This window comes from Rana temporaria, chromosome 12 (assembly GCF_905171775.1).
Source record: "Rana temporaria chromosome 12, aRanTem1.1, whole genome shotgun sequence".
In the NCBI taxonomy this organism is placed as follows: domain Eukaryota; kingdom Metazoa; phylum Chordata; class Amphibia; order Anura; family Ranidae; genus Rana; species Rana temporaria.
In genome coordinates, this window is record NC_053500.1 from 41,406,206 (window position 1) to 41,425,648 (window position 19,443).

Genomic DNA, 19,443 nt, shown 5'->3' on the forward strand with positions numbered 1-19,443 from the left:
AGGTGCTATTTGGTGAGTTAACGTTAGACAGGTAGAGAAGGGTTAATTCTGGGTCTGCCGGTTTTCTAGGCTTTTTGCGTTCTGCCTCCTCCCTGTGCAGCCTATAAATCAGAAGGAAGACCGGGCTTAGGGAGTGAGCAGAACTGCATGGGAAGGAAAGAAGGTCCAGTCCAGAGGACAATGTAGCCTGGAGCCATCCTCAACTACCACCCAAAGGGAATCCACCTACAAGAACTTTGCTAAATATGGACTACTACCTGTAAAGGTATGCCTGGGCAGCCAAAGATTAGCTAGTTAGGGAGAATTTGTGCACATTATTTATGAGACTGTGGAATTTTTACTTTGAGTTTGTGATGTCTCGAGAACTTCAATAAAGCATCTAAAACTGTTCCAAGCCTGGTCTGAAGTTTTTCAAAAGGAGAGCATGGTGGTACATTAAAGGAGAAGTACAGCCAAAGCTCGTTGGCTGTAACTTTCCTGCTAAAGCCCGTTGTCGGCTGATGTCACAGAGCCAGCTGCAGGCTTAGGAAAGATTGTAACCATATAGTCGGGATTCACCCACATGCTTAAACCGACACCCGACTCAGCCTCTCAGCGAGTTGCTGAGGGCCTGAGTCAGCCGCCCCTGCCCCCTCCTCAGCCCATCGCTCCAATGAGCATGGGGGGGCAGAGCAGAGAGACAGTGACTGACAGTCACCAGCTCTAAGAACCAAGCGATTGGTGGTGATTGATCACTCGGTTTCAAGTCTTAGATCCGGCGGGAGACAGATGCAGCATCACTCCCTAGCAGTCAATTCCTGATAGTATTAACTGTATTAACCCCAGTTAATTATTGTGCTTTCAGCGTGTGTTTAATTATATTCTTCTCCACATTTATAAGAAAGCTAAGCTGTCTGGCAAACCATGTTTTTTTTGTAAGTTTAGGTACTTTTTACATAGTTACAGTGCTCCAGCTTGCACCAATGTAAGTATGTACAGTATGTGCCATATCTGTGGGATCACTGTAGTTGGCACAACTACTATAGTGAGTTATCTCCTCTAGCTTCAAGGTCTGTACGTAGCGGCTGCCCTGCTGAACTTTGAACACAGAAGGTCACACTTGGCAGGGGTGCCATTAAGGAAAGACTGTGGGCCAGATTCTCAGAGGAGATACGACTGCGTATCTCCAGATACACCGTCGTATCTCTGAGTCTGGCCGGTCGTATCTATGCGCCTGATTCATAGAATCAGTTGCGCATAGATTTCTATTAGATCCGACCGGCGTAAGTCTCTTACGCCGTCGGATCTTAACTGCATATTTACGCTGGCCGCTAGTGGCGTGTACGCTGATTTACGGCTAGAATATGTAAATCAGCTAGATACGCGAATTCACGAACGTATGCCCGGCCGACGCAGTACATTTACGCTGTTTACGTTAGGCTTTTCCCGGCGTAAAGTTACCCCTGCTATATAAGGCGTATATGCGGCGCACCAATGTTAAGTATGGCCGTCGTTCCCGCAACGAAATTTGAAAAATGTACCTTGTTTGCGTAAGTCGTCCGTGAATGGGGCTGGACGTCATTTACGTTCATGTCGAAACTAATGACATCCTTGCGGCGTACTTTGGAACAATGCACACTGGGAAATTCCACGGACGGCGCATGCGCGGTTCGTGAAAAACGTCAGGGTTGATTTACATAACACACGCCCACCTCTTCACAATTTGAATTAGGCGGGCTTACGCTGGCCTATTTACGCTACGCCGCCGCAACTTTCTTTTAAGAATACGGCACTTGCCTGTAAAAGTTGCGGAGGCGTAACGTAAATAGGATACGTTAAGCCTGCACAAAGAAACGCCATTCTACGTGAATCTACCCCTTTGCATTTTATCATTAAGCCAATGAAAATAATTCCTTGTACTTCATCTGTCTATGTTAGTCTTTGGATGTTGAGTTTTTGTATTGATTTCTTAGGAATTTATAACTTAATTAAGTGTTCTCTATTGCTCCAGTTTCTTCCCAATTTGACACATATTAGGACTTGTCATTGACCTTGGTGCATGGTCACACAGGTATGCTTATGATGTCTTCTTGGCTACTTACTTTCTTAAATAGGCGGCCTTTGGTTGCAAGAACCCTTGACAGCAATGGAGGGGGAAACCACTCACAGGCAGCCTTGTGGCAACAGTGTCTACTACAATTATTTCCAAATTCCATGGAGATCCCACAGGTATCGAACACACAATATATTAACAAAACTATTGGTACGCCTGCCTTTACATGCACATGAACTTTAAAGGCATCCACGTCTTATAGCCAGATTCACAAATAGTTACGCCGGCATATCAGTAGATACGCCGACGTAACTCGGAATCTAAGCCGGCGTAAATTTAAGTGTATGCTCAAACTGAGATACACTTGAACCTAGCTAAGATACGACGGGCTGCGCCTTTGTAACTTAGGGTGCAATTTTTCCGCTGGCCGCTAGGTGGCGCTTCCGTTAAGTTCGGCGTAGAATATGTAAATGACTAGATACGCCGATTCACGAATGTACGTGCGCCCGTCGCAGTAAAGATACGCCGTTTCCGTAAGAGATACGCCGCGTAAAGATAAAGCTGCCCCCTAGGTGGCGTAGCCAATGTTAAGTATGGCCATCGTTCCCGCGTCTAAATTTGAAAATTTTACGTCGTTTGCGTAACTCGTCCGTGAATGGGGCTGGACATAATTTACGTTCACGTCGAAACCAATACGTCCTTGCGGCGTACTTTGGAGCAATGCACACTGGGATATGTACACAGACGGCGCATGCGCCATTTGTAAAAAACGTCAATCACGTCGGGTCACAAGTAATTTACATAAAACACACCCCCCATCCTCATTTGAATTAGGCACGCTTACGCTGGCCCCATTTACGCTACGCCGCCGTAAGTTAGGAGGCAAGTGCTTTGTGAATACAGTACTTGCCTCTCTGACTTAAGGCGGCGTAGCGTAAATACGATATGCTACGCCGCCTTAAGGATGCGCCGCCGTACCTGAATCTAGGTAATAGTCTGTAGGGTTCAATGTTGAGTTGGCCCACCCTTTGCAGCTATAACAGCTTTAACTCTTCTGGGAAGGTTTAGGAGTGTGTCTAAGCAAATGTTTGACTATTCTTCCAGAAGTGCATTTGTGAGGTCAGGCACTGATGTGGGCGAGAAGGCCTGGCTCGCAGTCTCAGCTCTAATTCATCTCAAAGGTGTTCTGTCAGGTTGAGGTCAGGAGGACTGTGCAGGTCAGTCAAGTTCCTCCACCCCAAACTCGCTCATCCATTTCTTTATGGACCTTGCTTTGTGAAATGGTCCAAATCATTTGGTGGAGGGTGTGTTATGGTGTGGGGTTGTTTTTCAGGGGTTGGGCTTGACCCCTTAGTTTCAGTGAAGAGAAATCTTAAGGCGTCAGCATACCAAGACATTTTGAACAATTTCATGCTCCCAACTTTGTGGGAACAGTTTGAGGATGGCCCCTGTCCTGTTCTAACATAACTGCACACCGGTGCCCAAAGCAATGTCAATAAAGACATGGATGAGCGAGTTTAAGTTGGAGGAACTTGACTTACCTCAACCCGATATAACACCTTTGGGATAGATTAGAGCAGAGAATGCGAGCCAGGCTTTCTCATCCAACATCAGTGTCTGACCTGACCCAATGCCCTTCTGGAAGAATGGTCAACCATTCCCATAGACACACTCCTAAACCTTGTAGACAGCCTTCCCAGAAGAGTTGAAGCTGTTATAGCTGCAAAGGGTGGGCCAACTCAATACTGAACCCTACGGACTAAGACTGGGATGCCATTAAAGTCCATGTGTGTGTAAAGGCAGGTGTCCCAATACTTTTGGTAATATGGGCCCAGATTCACGTAGATCGGCGTATCTTTATGCCAGCGTATTGCATCTCATATGCGCTACGCCGACGTAACTGTGAGAGGCAAGTGCAGTATTCACAAAGCACTCGCTCCCAAACTTGCGCCGGCGTAACGTAAATTGGCCGGCGTAAGCCTGCCTAATTCAAAGTAGGAAGGTAGTGGGTGTGTTACATTTAAATTAACCGTGACCCCATGTAAATGAAGGGCCGAACGAACGGCGCATGCTCAGAATCACGTTGCATATACTCCCTAAGATACAACGGCTCAATGCCTTTGACGTGAACGTAACCTACGCCCAGCCCCATTCACGTACAACATACGCAAACGGCGTAAAATCCGACGGCTGTTCCGACATCCATACCCTAGCATGACTTACCCCTGCTTTATGAGGCTTAACTTTACGCCGGACGTACGCCTTACGTAAACGACGTAGACTACTGCGACGGGCGCAAGTACGTTCGTGAATCGGCGTATCTAGGTCATTTACATATTCGACGCATAAATCAATGGAAGCGCCCCTTGCTGCCAGCGTAAATATGCGCCCAAGATACAACGGCGTAGGAGTTTTACGTCGGTCGTATCTAGCCAAAATTCAGGCGTATCTTGTTTGCTGAATAAGGCGCATAGATACGACGGCGCATCCATGGACTTACGCGGCGTATCAGAAGATATAAGTCCTTTCTGAATCCGTACCATAGTGTGCATACTTACATCGGTCCAAACTAGACCAATGTAACTACATGTAAATGGCCATACCTAAACTTCAGCTTTAAGTGAACCTGTTGCAATGTCCTGCGTAGGCACAGCACATAACCCCTTTCAACCATAAAGATTTCATATATCTTTATGAAAAATAAATAATAATAATTCTCTCTTACATTTATTCACAGAAATTCACCACATTGTGACATAACTCTATGTACTTGTATATACATAATAGTAATCTAAGTTCTGTGTTTCTAGCATTACATGTGACTGACGAAACAATCAATAGAATCAAAATGACTAAAACCTGGCTAAGCTGGGGGTTGGTTGGACTTTGATATATGATCAAACACAGTAAAAACAGTAGACTGCAATAGAAGCAGGTGAATGATTAAGGGAGGGGAACTTTAGTATGAAAGCACCATTGTACAAGAAACCTTTCAGCTAAAGTAAAATTAGGGGAACCTTAACACACCCATCTATGCATCACCTGTCTCATATCCAAATAACTCGGAGAGAGTCACAAAACAATGCTTGTCTGATATTTTCATCTATAAGCAACGAATGCTGTAAACGGGGGAAGCCAACTTTTGTTATAAGAATATAATTAAGTTTTGGCAAGCCAGGTTGTATTCTACTAATGAAAAGTTACCGTGTTCCCCGATGCTGAAACATTATACAATATTTACTCAATACTTTTCCTACTCAGTGAAACCACTTTCTAATAACAAGTAATTATGTGCTTGTTGACATGTTAGGCGTAGCTTTGGTAGTTGCTAGGAGCGTACATGAAGTTCTGGCACCAAGAACCAAAAGAAATCCATTAGATACAGATTAAAACAGAGTTTAGCTCACCAAGGCTCGGTTTTAAGCCAATGCAAATAATCCCTTGTACTTCATCTGTCTATTTTAGTCTTTGGATGTGTGAATGTTGAGTTTTTGTATTGATTTCTTAGGAATGTATAACTCAATTAAGTGTTCTCTATTGCCCATGTTTCTTCACTATTTGACACATATTAGGACTTGTCATTGACCTTAGTGCATGTATGCTTATGATGTCTTCTTGGCCAATTTCATTCTTAACCACTTCCATACAGGGCACTTACGCACCTTCCCGCCCAAGCCAATTTTCAGCTTTCAGCACTGTCGCACTTTGAATGGCAATTGCGCGGTCATGCTACACTTTACCCAAACAAAATTGGCGTCCTTTTTTTCCCACAAATAGAGCTTTCTTTTGGTGGTATTTGATCACCTCTGCGATTTTTTTTTTTTGCGCAACAACTAAAAAAAGACTGAAAATTTTGAAAAAAAATACGTTTTTATTTTTTTCTGTTAATTTTTTTGTAAATAAGTAAGTTTTCTCTTTCAATTACGGGCACTGATATGGCGGCACTGATGGGCACCGATGAGATGGCACTGATGGACATCAATGAGGTAGTACTGACGGGCACAGATGAGGTGGCACTGATTGGCGGCGCTTGTATGTGGCACTGATGGGCACACATAGGCAGCACTGATGGGCACACATAGGCGGCACTGATGGGCACACATAGGCGGCACTGATGGGCACACACAGGCGGCACTGGGCACTCATAGGCGGCACAGATGGGCACTCATGGGCGGCACTTATGGGTGGCACTGATGGCTACTTATGGGTGGCACAGATGGGCACTGATAGGTGGGCACTGGGCATGGATGGGCACTGTGGGGTGGCACTGATGGACACTGGGGCGGCACTGATTAACCTATGTTGACAGTCAGTGCCCATGTGTGGGCACTGATTGGCATCATTTTTTTTAATGCTTTTTTTTTTACTTTTTTTTTTTTTAGCCTTTTTTTTTTGATCTGCCTTTTTTTTTTTTTTTTTACAGCCTTTTTTTTTTTTAGCCTTTTTTTTTTTGATCTTCCCTTCCCTGGTGGTCCAGGGTGGGCTTCCCTGGTGGTCCATGTGGCGATCCGAGGGGGGGCTGCGCTGATAAACAATCAGCGCGAACCCCCCCTATCAGGAGAGCAGCCGTTCAGCTCTCCTCTACTCGCGTCTGTCAGACGCGAGTGAGGAAGAGCCATCAACGGCTCTTCCTGTTTACATCGTGATCAGCCATGATTCGACACGGCTGATCACGTGGTAAAGAGTTTACCGAGATCAGTGTTGGGGGGTGTCAGACTTACACCCCGCAACAACGATCGCCGCGATGCGCGCCCCCGGGGGCGCGCAACGGCTCAGAATCCTGAGGACGTCATATGACGTCCGGTCAGGATTCTACAACCACTTTTCCGCCGTCAATCTGTCATTGGCAGGCGGCAAGTGGTTAAATATTATTATTATGATACAGGATTTATACAGCGGCAACAGTTTGCGCAGCGCTTTAAAACATCAGCGAAGACAGTACAGTTACAATACAATACAGGAGAGATCAAAGTGCCCTGCTCGTTAGAACTTACAATCTAATAAGTAGGGTCAAGTGGAACAAAGGTAGTAACTGTGGGGGATGATCAGATGGACAAAATTAAAATACAGTTGTTTGGTGTGGTTAGGATAGGCTTCTCTGAAGAGGAGGGATTTTCAGGGATCCTCTTAAAGCTAATAGAGAAGGAGATAGATGGATAGATTGGGGTAAGGAGTTCCAAAGGCTTGGAGAGGCTCTGGAAAAGTCCTGGAGACAAGTATGGGAGCAGGTAATGAAAGAGCTAAAGAGCAGGAGGTCTTGAGAAGAGAGACAAGAACGATTAGGTTGGTATTTAGAGACTAGGCTAGTGATGTAGCTGGGGGCAGAGTTGTGGATGGCTTTTTAATGTAGTTGTTAGTATTTTGAATTTAATTTGTTGGGTGAGCGGATGCCAGTGGAGGGATTGACAGAGAGGAGTAGCAGAGACAGAGCGATTGGTAAGGTGGATGAGTCTGGCAGCAGCATTCATGATGGACTGAAGGGGGGATAGAGTATGCAGAGGTAAGCCAATGAGGAGGGAGTTGCAGTAATCGAGGCGAGAGATGACTAGGGAGCAAATTAAGAGCTTTGTTGTGTCCTTGGTTAGAAAGGGGCGTATTTCTGAGATGTTGTGGAGTTTGAGGCGGCAAGATTTGGACAGTGATTGGACGTGGGGGTTAAAGGAAAGTTCTGAGTCCAGGACCACCGCATGTGGGGATGGGCTGATGGTTGTGCCATCAATTTTGACAGAGAGATTAGGGGAAGAGGTTTCCTTTGGTTGCAAAAACCCCAGCAATGGAGGGGGAAACCACTCACAGGCAGCCCTGGGGCTGGGGAAATAATAGCTGTCCAGTCCGATTGCTTTGTTTCTAGAGAACAATCATTTGGGTTTCTATGATTAAGCTCCTGCTGGGCAAAACATGTTAGAAGGGGTTCTCCAATTGGTAGGAGACCAAGGTGATGCAATTTTTTACTAATTGGAGCTTACTATATGCTGAGAGAGTGTGCGGATGGGTGCCAATTTGTTGTAGTACTTATTTAGAGCTGCTGTATGCCACCCCACAGATATTAGATCCATGCCTGATGTGGTCACATTAGCTGGGCTGGAAGAGTGTCATCCAAATGTCTATGGACGCCCTTAAACGCTAACTTGAAGAGACGCAGTCACCTTGTCAATGCAGGGAAAAGTGACAGTGTTCCTGCAAAGGTCCCCCCACCTCACCTTTCCCATCCCACTTTAAGTTACCTTAGCTGTGCTCCCGTTCCATTCCTTTCTGTGTCACAGATGGGGACACTAACCATTTCCTCCAGGTATGGGGGGGGGAGTGATCAGACCTAGAAACCATCTCTATACGTCAGAGGTTGGAGGTCCCTATACATCAAACTTACATCAGAGGTGGGAGGTCCACTTCCCCTTGTCACTTTATGTGCCACCGATGTCTTCTTCAGCCTAGTGTCTACTTTCTTTGGTCATTGGGCGGCCGTAGATGTAACGTCTTCACATGCATGCTGCAATTATATCTAAGATGAGCGAATCCACCGAGGTTCAGTTTGCCAAACGTTCGGCAAACTTGCAAAAATAATTGTGAACTTGTAAAAAAAAAAAAAAACAATATAGCAGGAGAAAGGGCATATTTCTCTGGCTTTAAGGGCCAAAGTACACAAATTCTTTAAATTACAGGTATAGATGATGCTCTTTTTTTGTTTACTTCTTAATACATATTCACATTGAATAATCTTTGAAACTCATCGGTTGTAGAATTTTAAAGGTATTTTTTTTTATTTTTTTTATTAAAACAACAACCATGTTATACTCATCTACACTGTGCAATGGTTTTGACATTTTCCCTTCTGGGGTCCCCCACCAGCGCTCTAGGCTACTTCTCTTCTTGGTGTTCCACTATAGGAAGCTGCTTCCTATGGTGGCACATCTGCAGGCTCGATCCCAAGCATAGTTCAACACCCCCCCTCCCCCACACTCTCTGCTTACAGAATTTGATTGACAGCAGCAGGAGCCAATGGCTACATCTGCTGCCTCTGTGAGCAGAGAGAGAGGAGAGAGCTGCTGCAGATGGGCACAGCACTGGATCAAAATTGGACATAGGTAAGTATGAAGGAGAGTGAGAGGGTGATCAAACAGTGGGACATTTTTTACCTTGATGCAGGGAATGCATTAAGGTAAAAAATGTCCAGGCTTTAAAACCGCTTTAATGCCGCGTACACACGACCGTTCTTCGGGTTATAAAAAATGAAGTTTTTAATGGTCTAGAAAAAACAACGTTTTTTTCAACCCGATCGTTAAAACGGCCTTGCCTACACACGATCGTGAAAAAAAATGCTCTAGCAAAGCGCGGTGACGTACAACACATACGACGGCACTATAAAGGGGAAGTTCCATTCGGATGACGCCACCCTTGGGGCTGTTTTTGCTGATTTTGTGTTAGTAAAAGACGATTCGCGTTTTTCAGTCTGTTACAGCGTGATGAATGTGCTTACTCCATTACGAATGCTAGTTTTACCAGAACGAGCGCTCCCGTCCCATAACTTGCTTCTGAGCATGCGTGGATTTTTCACGTCGTTAAAGCCCACACAGGACCGTTTTTTACAACCCTAAAAACGACAATGTTAAAAACGTCATGAAAAAATAGAGCATGTTCGAATTTTTTTTTGGCCCATTTTTTTTTAACTCGAAAAATGCACTGAAGCCCACACACGATAGTTTTTAAAGACATTAAAAAAACTTCATTTTTTAGAACCCGAAAATTGATCGTGTGTACGCGGCATTAGGGTGTATTAAGGTGAAAAAGCACAAAGCTTTACAACCCCTTTAAGGCTGTGGGAATCTTATAAAATGAAATGCTATATGGAACATCTAATACAACACATATTAACTAAACTACTAAAAATAAAACAAATTAAATCTCTGTATCTAATTAAAATGAACAAAGGCTTTTTTTTTTTTTTACTTCCCGTTACTGCTTAGTTGTGATATGAGAAGAAACACATTTTTAATTTAGCTTCTTTTGAAAAATTACTTCTTTAGACAAGGGTCAAATAAACGTGGGCTATACTAATAATAATGTTATTTAATAAGCATTTGTGTTTTTTTGCAGATTCTCAATACCACATTGGACAATGCTAGAATCCTGCTGCAGATTGACAATGCAAAATTAGCTGCAGAGGACTTCAGACTCAAGTAAGCAAACCCATATACTGTACATAGTAATATGTCACAAAATCAGACTGGAATTTCATTAACCACATGTAACTTTCGGACCTTTAAAAATGTCCCTCTACTATGATTATGTTTTTGCAAAGAACAATTTTTTTTATTAGCTTTTACCTGGCTTAGAAAATACAATGGAGTTGTATTTCTACTGATTAAAAAAAGTTGGGGGGGGGGGCAGGGATAATAACCCCTTTAGGAAAAGTAACCCTTTTCCTAGTGTGCCTATTGGTAGATCCAACCAAAATGACAACACATGATACTGTAAAAAAGTTACCCCGAACATTGTAAGCTTAAATCCAGAAAATATGTAAACGTGTTCCCGGATCACCACAGCCACGAAAACAAAGCGGGGAATAATGGGGAGCAAATTTTGCTATTCTAACAGGAACCAAATACCAGTACATGAGAACTTTATAATTTGTTTCCATAGCAAGTATATTTTGGGAGGACGTTTTAGTATTTGACCATACTTTGTTCCAGGTAGATATATCTATATTGAAACCAAGGTCGTTAAAGCGGGAGTTCACCCTAAAAAACAATTTTAACCTTAGATTAATGCTCATTTTGTCTAGGGGAATCGGCTATTTTTTTTAAAATCGAAGCTGTACTTACCGTTTTAGAGAGCGATCTTCTCCGCCACTTCCGGGTATGGTCTTTGGGACTGGGCGTTCCTACTTGATTGACAGTCTTCTGACAGGCTTCCGACGGTCGCATCCATCGCGTCACGAGTAGCCGAAAGAAGCCGAAACGTCGGTGCGGCTCTATACGGCGCCTGCGCACCGACGTTCGGCTACTTTCGGAAAATCGTGACGCGATGGATGCGACCGTCGGAAGCCTGTCGGAAGACTGTCAATCAAGTAGGAACGCCCAGTCCCGCAGCCCATACCGGGAAGCGGCGGAGAAGATCGCTCTCTAAAACGGTAAGTACAGATTTGATTTAAAAAAAACTAGCCGATTCCCCTAGATAAAATGAGCCTCAATCTAAAGGGAAAAAATTGTCATTTCTGGGTGAACCTCCACTTTAATCAATTTTTCAGCATATAAAGGTAATTTTGCAGTGAGCTTAGTACTTAGTTGGCTATATAGTATTGAAATGAGTCCTCTTGAATGAGGATCTCGTTTACATATTCATTCAAACTGCGTCATGTCACTCAATTTATTTATACCTTGTAAATATGGTGCAAAGAAATTTTTAATTTGTAAATAGCGAAACATTTCTGATGCCGGAAGTTTATGACTTTCACGTATTTCTGGAAATGTTTTAAATGAGGCAGGTTTTAAAAAGTCACAACATTGTGTTAGACCCACTGAAATCCATCTTGTGAAGGTTCTAGGAAATGTGAGGGCTGGGTAAAACTTTGAGTTTCTCATAAAAGATATAAGGGGTACATGTGGGGATTGTAAAAACTGGGTCATTTTAAATCTTTCCCAAATAGTGATTGAGGGCCAGATCCAGAAAGAAATACATTGGCGCAGCGTATCAGAGATACACTACGCCGCCGTACCTTACCTGGTGTATTTTCGAATCCTCAGCGAGTTCGCACCGTAAGTTACGGCGGCGTAGTGTATTTCTGGCGGTGTATTTCAAATTGGGCTGGTTGGGGGCGGGTTTCATTTAAATGAAGCGCGTCACCGCGCCGAATGAAATGCGCATGCGTCGTTCCTAAATTTCCCGCCGTGCATTGCGCTAAATGACGTCGCAACAACGTAATTTTTTGAACTTAGACGTGAGTTACGTCCATCCCTATTCACGGACGACTTACGCAAAAATTATAAAAATTTAAAATTTCGACGCGGGAACGATGGCCATACTTAACATGCCAATTCTATGTATACGCCGAAAAATACCCGCTTTAACTATACGCCGGAAAAAGCCGACTACAGACGACTTTAGAAAATGCGACGGCCGCATGAGAAATTTTACCATATGAGATTTGGTATAGAGATTGGGTCGCTATCAATGGTTTCAATTACTACCCATAGTGGAATTTCATGGCTTACATGGTATTTGGGAATGTTTGCTATTTGCGCAGCATAAGATTTAATTTTAATTCAATTCTTGCATCATTTAAAACCAATACGTTTTGGAGGCTTTGAAAAGTCCATGTTATTAATTTTCAGGGATGAATACTCCACATGCCGCTTAACCAGCACATGGAGCAATCATTCCTGATGAAAGGGGACAATTGTAACCCTGGAAACAGGTTGTTTTTTCAGCAAATGGCAAATGTCGATTTAGTTTTAGTCTTATGTCGCATACACATGATCGGATATTCCGACAACAAAATGGTGGATTTTTTTCCGAAGGAATATTGGCTCAAACTTGTGTTGAATACACACGGTCACACAAATGTTGTCGGAAATTCCGAACGTCAAGAACGCAGTGATGTACAACACTACAACGAGCCGAGAAAAAATTAAGTTCAATGATTCCAAGCATGCGTCAAATTGATTCCCGAGCACGCAAAGGATTTTTGTGCGTCAGAATTGGCTACAACTTTTGTTGTTGAAAAATTGAGAACCAGCTCTCAAACATTTGTTGTCGGAAATTCTGACAGCAAATGTCCAATGGAGCCTACACACGGTCGGAATATCCGACCAAAAGCTCACATCGAACATTTCTTGTCGGAAATTCCGATCGTGTATATGCGGCATTAGTCTTAGGACTAAAATGGCATTTTAGTTTTAGTCCCATTTTAGGGGCAGATCCACAAAGATCTGCCCCGGCGCATCGTATCTGAGATACGCTATGCCGCCGTACCTTACCTGGCTTTGGTTCAAATCCATAAAGATTTCGCGCCGTAAGTTACGGCGGCGTAGTGTATCTCAAGCGGCGTAACAGCGTGGAATTCAAATTGGGCGGGTTGGGGGCGTGTTTCATTTAAATGAAGCGCGTCCCCGCGCCGAACGAACTGCGCATGCGCTGTCCCTAAATTTCTCGCTGTGCATTACGCCAAATGACGTCGCAAGGACGTCATTGGTTTTGACCTGGACGTAAATTACGTCCATCCCGATTCACGAACGACTTACGCAAAAAAAATGTGAAATTATACACGGGAACGACGGCCATACTTAACATTGAGTACGCCATGAAATAGCAGCTTTAACTATACGCCGAAAAAAAGCGACTAGAGACGACGTAAAGGAATGCGCCGGCCGCTCGTACGTTCGTGGATCGTCGGAAATAGCTAATTTGCATACTCAATGCGGAAAACTAAGGGAACGCCACCCAGCGGACGCCGAAGAATTGCATCTTAGATTCGAAGGCGTACGAAGATGTAGGCCTGTCGGATCTAACCCAGATGCCGTCGTATCTTGTTTTGAGGATTCAAAACAAAGATACGACGCGGGAAATTTGAAAGTACGCCGGCGTACTCTCTCTGTGGATCTGCCCCTCTGTCTTCTGCTATTGTTTTAGTCGTATTTAGTCGACTAAATCTCCAGTACATTTTAGTCGTCTAAAGTCTACTGGGTGTAATTAAATTGTAATGCATTAGTTAACATTTTGCTACAATTTCCAAATTATTTATTTACTGCTGGAGTGAAAAATTGAATATGTTATTATTTATGGTATTAAGGTATGAACATGCACTACAGACCAGTGTTAGTTTTGAAGTCAAATTTCTATTTATTTTTAGTCTTAAGCCCCATACACATTATTAGATTTTCTGCAGATTTTTTGTCTTCAGATTTACCAAAGACAAAGAAAATTAGGATTTATATATACTTTGAGTCTTTTTGTGACGTTCCAACTTCTTTCAACTTATATGTTATAGATTTGAAACTGAACAGGCTATGAGATTTGGAGTAGAAAAAGACATTGCCGGTCTTCGGAAAGTGATTGATGACCTCAGCCTGACAAGAGCCGAACTTGAGCTGCAGATCGAGACTTTGCGAGAGGATCTGGCCTACCTGAAGAAGAACTATGATGAGGTCAGTGTCATTTTCACAGTTCTTTTGGTGGGGCATCTTCAGTTTTCACCCTCAAAGAAAGAGACTTTAGAAAGCAATAGGGTGAATTAGAATGAAGGTGATACAGCCAGAGTTTATTAATCTTCTAATTGTGGGAGTAATGCATTATCATGAAAACATGTACAGTAAACATATATCTACAACAAATAGCTCAACTTCAGTCTTACCTCCAGTCCTGCACAGTTGTACAGAAATTGCTTTCTCTGAATCCACTGCACACTGTGTGCTTTTTACAGTATACATTACAAGCTGCGTCAGCCCACCTCATTTCCTGTTTGGAGGAAAACCAGCATCATCTAGCTCAGGCATGTCCAAAGTCCGGCCCGTGGGCCAATAGCAGCATGGTTTTAAATGGCCCGCCTGCTTATCTAAACATATATATCTTTTGTGGCCCCCGATGATCTCCCAGCGCCGGGGCCACAAAAGATATATAGGCTGGCTGCCTTGGAAGGGACATGGAGGAGGTGGGACGAGTGCCGTGCACACAGGAGTATTCCTGTTTACACAGCAGCCTCTGTAATAGGAAGTCCCGTCTCTGGCGCTGCCATTGGACGACTGTTCTGTCCATCAAAGGAGGCGGGACTTTTTTTTAAAGAGGGTGCTGTGTAAACAGGAGATTCTCCTGTAGAATATCTTTGGCGCTCGTCCTGCCCCCTTCATGTCCCCTCCAAAGCTGCACTGATGGCAATGGTGAGTGCATTCCTGGCAATGGTGGGTGCTGCATTCCTGGCAATGGTGGATGCTGCATTCCTGGCAGTGGTGGGTGCTGCATTCCTGGCAATTGGGGGTCTGCAGGTGGGCACTGACCCTTATTTTGCTTCACAGTTCTTTATTTAAAATTGTAAGTGTTTTTCCTGAAACTTCCCTATTAAAGTTTATACGCCAATAAATACGAAATATCCAAATAACACACCTGAGCTCATCTCTTTACTCACACACAGCCACAAAGGCAAGAGAATTCTTGTTGGGCAGTATATTGGTTCTCGAAAAAAAACACACTTAGACCGAATTTTAATGGTTCAAAGAATGGCAGGCAAAATGGTCGGACCTCACGCATGTTCACTTCATCAAATCTGGCCCTCTTTGAAAAAAGTTTGGCCACCCCTGATCTAGCTCTTCTCTCCCCAGTCCTGCTGTCTCTGGCCTGTCCCTTTCATTTAGCTCAAACTTTATTTTTTCACCTGAACTACACAAATGGCAACACGAACATTATATATATATATATATATATATATATATATATATATATATATATATATATATATATATATATATCCTACAAACTTGCTGTGTATGGGACCTGCTATTACGGTAAAGATTTCAAAGTTCAATTTTTTTTTTTTTTATATACAGGAGGTTCAAATTTTCCGCAGCCAAACTGGAGGAACAGTCAATGTGGAGATGGATGCAGCACCTTCTTTGGATCTGTCCAAGGTCTTGAATGACATGAGACTCCAGTGCGAGACAGTGTGTGATAAAATACGCCAAGATGCAAGAGATCAGTTTGAAACCAAGGTATGTATCCCTATCACTGGGATTTATTTACTGTTGTAAGATTCTAAGCAGCACCTGAGAGCCGAGGGACAGATCGGCTTTGGGTGCCGACATTGCGGGCGTCCTGGACAGGTAAGTGTCCTAATATTAAAAGTCAATAGCTGCAGTATTTGTAGCTGCTAACTTTTATTTTTATTTTTTTCGGCGGAACTCCAAAAAAAAACACAGGACCAGCGCGTTCTGAGGTTTCAGTGCTAGAGCTGTAAAAACGTCAGACGCCAGTAAACGCGGTTTAATGCTGTATACAGAGCGTTAGGCCTCGTTGGGCGTTTCTCTGCTTCTATTCAAAAATGTATAGTTCCCTATGGGAGCCTATTGATTTGAATAGAAGTTGCACCAGAAGTCAGATGATGATGATGACGGTGCGACTTGTGTGCTGAGAATCTTGAAGGGAAACCCCCCGCCAAAATGAAAAGAAAAATTGGCGTGGGGTTCCCCCTGCAAGACGGTCTGGTATGGATTTTAAGGGGAACCTCCACCTCGAAATCCATACCAGATCCCAATCCGAGCACGCAGCCTGGCAAGTCCGGAAAGGGGGGGCGAGCAAGCCCCCCCATTACAATACCAAGCCACATGCCCTCAACATGGGGGGTTGGGTGCTTTTTTGGCCCACCCCAAAGCACTTTGTCCCCATGTTGATGAGGACAAGGACCTCTTCCCGTCAACCCTGGACGTTGGTTGACGGGGTCTGCGGGTGGGGGCTTATCGGAATCTGGAAGCCCCCTTTAACAAAGGGGGCCCCTCAGATCCTGGCCCCCCACCCTATGTGAATGAGTATGGGGTACATTGTACCCCTACCCATTCACCTAAAACAAAAAGTGTCAAAAGTAAACACAGTACACAGACTTTTAAAGTATTTTATTAAGGCAGCTCTTCCGATATCTTCTCCCCTCTCTGGCTCTTCTTCCTCTTCTGGCAACATCTTCTGCCTCTTCTTTAAAAACCTGTGTACTGTGTTTATTTTTGACACTTTTTGTTTTAGGTGAATGGGTAGGGGTACAATGTACCCCCCATACTAATTCACATAGGGTGGGGGGCCGGGATCTGGGGGGCCCCCAAACGCAGACCCCGACAGGGTTGTGGGGAAGGGGCCCTTGTCCTCATCAACCTAGGGACAGGGTGCTTTGGGATTGCGGCAGGGCCCCGTGCCCCTAAGCACCCCCCCCCCCCCCATGTAGAGGGTATGTGGCCTGGTATGGTCCAGAAGGGGGGGTGTTCACTCGCCCCCCCCCTTTCCTGACCTATCGTGCTGCATGCTAAATGCTGATAAAATCGCGTTTTTTAACGCTGCTTTTTTCTGGGCGTCGGTACTAGCTTTACAGCTCTTTTTTTATAACGCCAGTAAGCATGAGGCCTTATCAGTTAGCATTTTTTCCCAGCTCTCTCTCTGTGGCCTATAAAACACTCACTGTGTTATGAAGAAGATTAGAGGGGAATGTTTTCTGTAGTCCTGTCCTAGGGTGACAGTGCTGCTCCTTCTGGGACAGGAAGTGTACTACTGGCAGGATCAGCAGATGCAAATAAAGGGAAACAAAATTAAAAAGAAAACTAAAGCAGCCATCAAATATAATGACTGGTAAACTGCAATATAATTTTTGTTCTTAAATACACTTTTAAATATCTATATCCCAAAAAAAATCCTATTCCAGTTTACATTGGATGTTCAGCTGAAACCTGTCCTGGTTAGCAGCTCATCGCTTCATTATATAGCCTGATGTAACCTTGTTTCTAGATGCTCCGTTACACACAGCTGATCTCATGTGATATGGCAGGTCTTTACATCCAGATTAAATACAGCTAATCAGCATTGTACAAAATACATGATCTGATGCAGAGCTTGCAACGGAACCCGGAAAAAAAGATCCATGTTTCTTATCAGTTTGATAAAGGACACAATTTTACGAAATATCCTCTTACCCATCTCATGCGCAATCTTTTTCTGCTGCTTTCTAGATAGAAGTGGTAAACAGGGAGATCGTAACCCATACAAGTGAACTGGAAGATACCAAGACTCGTATCACGGAGATGCATCGCAGCGTACAAGGCCTGGAGATAGAGCTGCAAGCGGAACAGAGCAAGGTACGGCTGTCAGCATCATTGGTACCATTTCTGGAAAATATATTTTATTATATGAAAATATGTTTTTATTTGCACTTTCAACGTGATAAAACATTTGGGAAAAAATCAGACCTAAAATTGCTCAAATAGAGACAAATAAATGGATTATTATTATTAAATAGATTTAGTTCAATAAGAAAAAATAAGTAAAGATTTCACTTTTGGGTGTGGTCTTAAAAAAGGGGGTGTGGCTTAGACACTGCACTGTATAATTGCAGGCGAAAGACCATATGAGTTGAGTTATGAATTTGGCTTTAGCTTGGTTAACACCCACCATCCCTTTTCCTTAACATAGAGAGTACACATTTCAACCTGGGGCGATGTAGAGTACTAAAAATACAAACACAACTTACAGATTTTATGTTGTTTTAGTATTTTTATGCAGTCCTGTTCCTTTGCACTCCAACCCCTTTCCCCAGGCACTGATCTCAGTAACCCTTGTAAGCTGCCCAGCACATTAGACTATTTGTTTGGTTCAAAGCACACCTGTGCTTTTCTCATAAAACTTTGAATCCCCCACACAACTTTCCTCTTCCCCTCGCCACTTTGATTTATTTGAGTCTGAGCTTACACAGGGCTAAGGGCTTCCCCTTGTGATAGCACGGGTGCAATCATGATGTACCAGTGGTAACACCTGTCTTTTGGTACCTAGAAGTACCGGGAATTTTCTTCACTAAGTGGCTGAATGGTGTAGTGGGGAAGAGAAAGAAGGGCAAGTATGTTTCTCATGGGTAAAACACAAGTTTGCTTCTAAAACATTATAGAGGTCAATAATTAGTAGACATGTGCACAGAAAAAAAAAATCGTTTTTTTTTTGTTCTGTTTCGTATCGTTCCGTAGGTTCGTTTCTGTTCGTTTTTCGTAAGACGCCCCTTTTCCTGTTCGTTTTTCGTAAGACGAGATTTTTTCGTATTCCGATCGTTTCGTATTTTCGTTACCGTTTTATTTTCGTACATGTGGGATGGTTCGTTATTCTGTTTAATTCATGTTCGTTACTTGTTAGACAATAATTTTCGTGAATTTTCGTCAATGATTTGCATTCTGTGTTTTGGATTCCTTTTTCTGTTCGTGTTTTCGGTCGTGTGTTCGTGTGACATCTATGACAATTTGTCCATATTAACGATTGTTAAGCCCCATACACTTGGTCAGACTTTTTTAACAACAAACATAAAAACGATCGTTTTCCGTTCGTTCTCAGAAAATTTGTTCGTTTTTAAACTCCATCAGAAAACCATTTTTGGGTTCAAAAGTCTGGCCAACTGATCTCCCTTCAGATGAAAATCCACAGAAAAGTTTATTTGGCTTTACTGTACTACTCAGCACAAAAGAGAAGCTGCTTCACTAACTACACTCACTGCCCATTCAAAAAAACGAAAATGACATCTATAGTAAAAGATTTCTATTCTGTATTTTGGGTCCTTTTTCTTTTGGTGTTTTCGGTCGTGTGTTCGTGTGACATCTGTGGCAAAAGATTTGCATTCTGTTGAATCCAAAATACAAACAGAAAAAAGGAATTCAAAATACAGGGTGCGGGTCTTTTGTTGTGGATGTCGTGTGAAC

At 43.3% G+C, this 19,443-nt stretch overlaps 1 protein-coding gene across 1 annotated transcript in view; it reads left to right on the plus strand.

The window, feature by feature from the left end:
* The window catches only part of LOC120919576 (keratin, type I cytoskeletal 42-like), a 45,416-nt gene that overhangs the window by 17,416 nt on the left and 8,557 nt on the right, over positions 1-19,443 (plus strand). The window contains exons 2-5 of the mRNA XM_040331789.1: positions 10,124-10,206; positions 14,016-14,172; positions 15,565-15,726; positions 17,719-17,844. Coding sequence (XP_040187723.1) covers positions 10,124-10,206; positions 14,016-14,172; positions 15,565-15,726; positions 17,719-17,844 — 528 coding nt within the window. The remainder of the gene's footprint in view (positions 1-10,123; positions 10,207-14,015; positions 14,173-15,564; positions 15,727-17,718; positions 17,845-19,443) is intronic.